The sequence below is a fragment of the Beta vulgaris genome, chromosome 1 (assembly GCF_026745355.1).
Source record: "Beta vulgaris subsp. vulgaris cultivar EL10 chromosome 1, EL10.2, whole genome shotgun sequence".
NCBI lineage: Eukaryota > Viridiplantae > Streptophyta > Magnoliopsida > Caryophyllales > Amaranthaceae > Beta > Beta vulgaris.
In genome coordinates, this window is record NC_079202.1 from 63,911,972 (window position 1) to 63,914,919 (window position 2,948).

General features: G+C 34.5%; 1 protein-coding gene across 1 annotated transcript; it reads right to left on the bottom strand.

The window, feature by feature from the left end:
• Window positions 1-369: 369 nt before the first annotated feature.
• Window positions 370-2,193, bottom strand: LOC125499337 (protein MEI2-like 6). Its single transcript, XM_048647843.2, has 4 exons — window positions 1,545-2,193; window positions 1,243-1,350; window positions 1,005-1,140; window positions 370-903 (listed from the first exon to the last, which is right to left on the bottom strand). The coding sequence occupies exons 1-4, from the start codon at window positions 2,093-2,095 to the stop codon at window positions 703-705; spliced, it is 996 nt and encodes a 331-aa protein (XP_048503800.2). The 5' UTR covers window positions 2,096-2,193; the 3' UTR covers window positions 370-702.
• Window positions 2,194-2,948: the final 755 nt, after the last annotated feature.

Sequence of the window (2,948 nt, forward strand, 5' to 3'; positions counted from 1 at the left end):
CATGGAAAATTATTTTCATGATATAGGAGATTTGATGTTGTGTACAACATGTGTATCTAGGTCCAACTCCCCTAAAAAAAAGTCCAAGTAGCAAAGCCTCTCCAAAAGAAAGTTTAAGTAGCACAGCATAAAACTATAACAATCAAACAAATATACAACAATCCCCTTCAAAAAAACAAATTACAATAACCAAAGCTCGTCAAGGATTTGCCATTCCAATTGACCTAAAAGAGTTTATTTTTGCGTTAATGTTTCTACCATGTCATGTAGTTGGACAAAAGATTTGAGTTGTTCAACCAGCTTTTACAAGAAGATTAAGGATGCAGCAACAACAATAGATGTAAGCTTCATATAGAACCATCACTAAAAGTACATGATTAGCATTACAAACTAGTGTACACAACATTTAGCAAATGTTACCAGTGCATATATGACACCATTTAATCTAATCTTAAACGAAATCCTTAAAACTAAAAATCAAGGGTTAGACTTAAACCCATGTTTCCATTTCACCCCTAGTCAGATACTCAGATCAATCTCAACCACAAGGGAGAGAACGAAAACACGGTTCTTCCACTTATTGAAGAAAAAGGAACAACCTAAGACAAATCTACTACACATCAGTACATGATCAATTAAAACACAACATGATAAAGTAATAAGCAGAAAGAACGAGTGTTAAGGAAAGATCAGTGACTTAGCCTAAACAGTTTTAACCCTCCACCTCTTGACACTTGAGTTAATAGTAGCGTCGTTGAAATAAAGCCATTCACCTATTGCAGTAATCTTGCAAACATCAGCATTAAAACCATTACGAGGCGGAGAGAGTTCCACCGGCAGATAGTCTTCCGACAGGCACCGGAATATAGAACGACGGAAATGTTGCTTATTCATCTCTAACCCCTAATTATTATTTCAATTATCATAAATTAAATCAAATTAGGGCCTTACTAAAATTAGCAACAACATTATAATCTAATAATAGAATAAAAGGTTTATTTCACCTGTAATTTAGCAGGAGTTATTTGTCTTGTTTTTGATGAATGTGTCCAGCCCTCTCCATTCCAGCATGAATGCAACTTAAAAGCACCTTCCTCAGTAGTAAAATTGACAAAAGCATACCCCAAATTTTGCTTATATCTGTTCAATTTTTTTTTTGCATAATGTACAGAATTTAGCACAAAAATTAGCCTATATAATAAAAATTGTTGACGAGTAAAAAAAAAAAAGGGTTAAACTTACTTAAAATCGAAAGGAAGGTATACAAAATTATATTGAGAAGAAGATGAGTTTGGATCTTGATTTTGTTGACGGCAATGTTGATCCAGCAGATCAATCAATTCTCTTCTACTGAAACATATTATAAACCAATCATTAAATACAAATATGCATAACGTGTCTCATTAATTACCATATTTGCATTTATTAACCAGAAGTCGAATTTAACGTAAGAACAAATTATTATGAGCATCCCATTTGTAGAAAAAAAAAGTACCAACTACAAATAATAAGACATGAAAGAAAAGTGAAGAATATAAAAAGACCTGAGAAAGTTGGGAATGTTTTTAACCATGACAGTAGTACAGTCAGCCAAGTGGGTGGATGAAGGTGGTGGAGGAAGACGAGGGTGTGAGTACTGGGACCCACTTCCACTTGCATGTCTTTCCGATTTCCTAGGTTTCACTTTCTGTTTAGGTTTCCACTCACTCCACTTTACTGTCCGAGGATTCTTCTGGAATGTTCTTCTCCGATAATAAGACCCTCTTGTCGGAGCTGATGAAGGCGGTGGTGGTAGAACATGGAGGTTTTCCGGCGTGTCAGCGACCATTGATGGAAAGTGGGGACCACCGAGAAACACGGTGGTTTGTGGGTAAAAGTAAGAGTAAAAAGGGTAAAAGTAAAAAAACATGGTTTGCTGTAAATGATAAGGAGTAAAAGAGGTTGAAGATGAAGGTGGGTATAGAAAATGGGGTAAAATGGGAAAAGTTGTATTGAGAGGAGATGTTGGAGAAGTAGAAGATGGAGTGCTAGATTGTTCAGAAGGAGTGTTGTTGCTGTTAATACTGGGAGTTGAGATGGGTTGCAAATCCACCATTGTTGGTGCTTGAAAGTTGAGGAGAGAGAATTAATGGTTTGTTTTTGGAGGATGAAGATGAAAGGAGATGAGAGAGAAAGACCGACAAAGGAGCAGAAGTAAAGTTTATGGGACAGGGTTTTATCTTGGCAGACCCTAACTTGTACACGTACTAAATTTAATCTTTATTTTGAGAGAAGTAAATTTGGTGATGGTTTGTTTTCCTCTGTTATAAAAACATTACTTCACCACTTATATTATCGAATCAAATTTCAGATAATTGTTCTGGTGGTGTCTATTTGTATCTAATAATATACAAAATGAGAAAAAAGATTGGTAATGTAGGAAACGCAACATCAAAAAAAACACTTGATTACACCAATTTTAGCCTCCAAAAGATATTGATAACTTCTCTTTTGAGAAAGAGATGTAATTACCAACACATTTTATATAAAAAATTATATATTACTGAATAGAATTTTAATCGTGTGATCTTGTCTTAGATTTTTCGAAAATTATTGCAACTTGTTTATATCTCCTAGTTAGTCTTGTTTTCTCCAATTTTTCGATCAATCTCATCTACTCCCTTCGTCCCAAAATGTAGTTCCGATTTTCATTTTGGATGCCCAAAATATAGTTCTCATTTCCATATTTAATTCCACATTTTTCTCGTAATTTATTTAGAAAAAACCGTGTCCCATCATTTATTTGCTTATTAAGTTTTGTTTTTTCCTTTATTTATTCAACCAAAATGTTTTTTTTTGTTTGACGACAAGGACAAACATACAGACTTTAAGTAACTACTTTACCTTGTCTAGCTGCAATCGCTAGCACATGGGCTGGATCAACTTTCGAACGACTAACCTTACGAATT

Coding starts and splice junctions, on each gene's coding strand:
- LOC125499337 (XM_048647843.2), bottom strand. CDS start 2,095: ATGGTGGATTTGCAACCCATCTCAACTCCCAGTATTAACAGCAACAAC. Junction 1,351..1,544: donor AACATTCCCAACTTTCTCAG/GTCTTTTTATAT, acceptor AATATGTTTCAG/TAGAAGAGAATTGATTGATC. Junction 1,141..1,242: donor TACCTTCCTTTCGATTTTAA/GTAAGTTTAACC, acceptor AAAATTGAACAG/ATATAAGCAAAATTTGGGGT.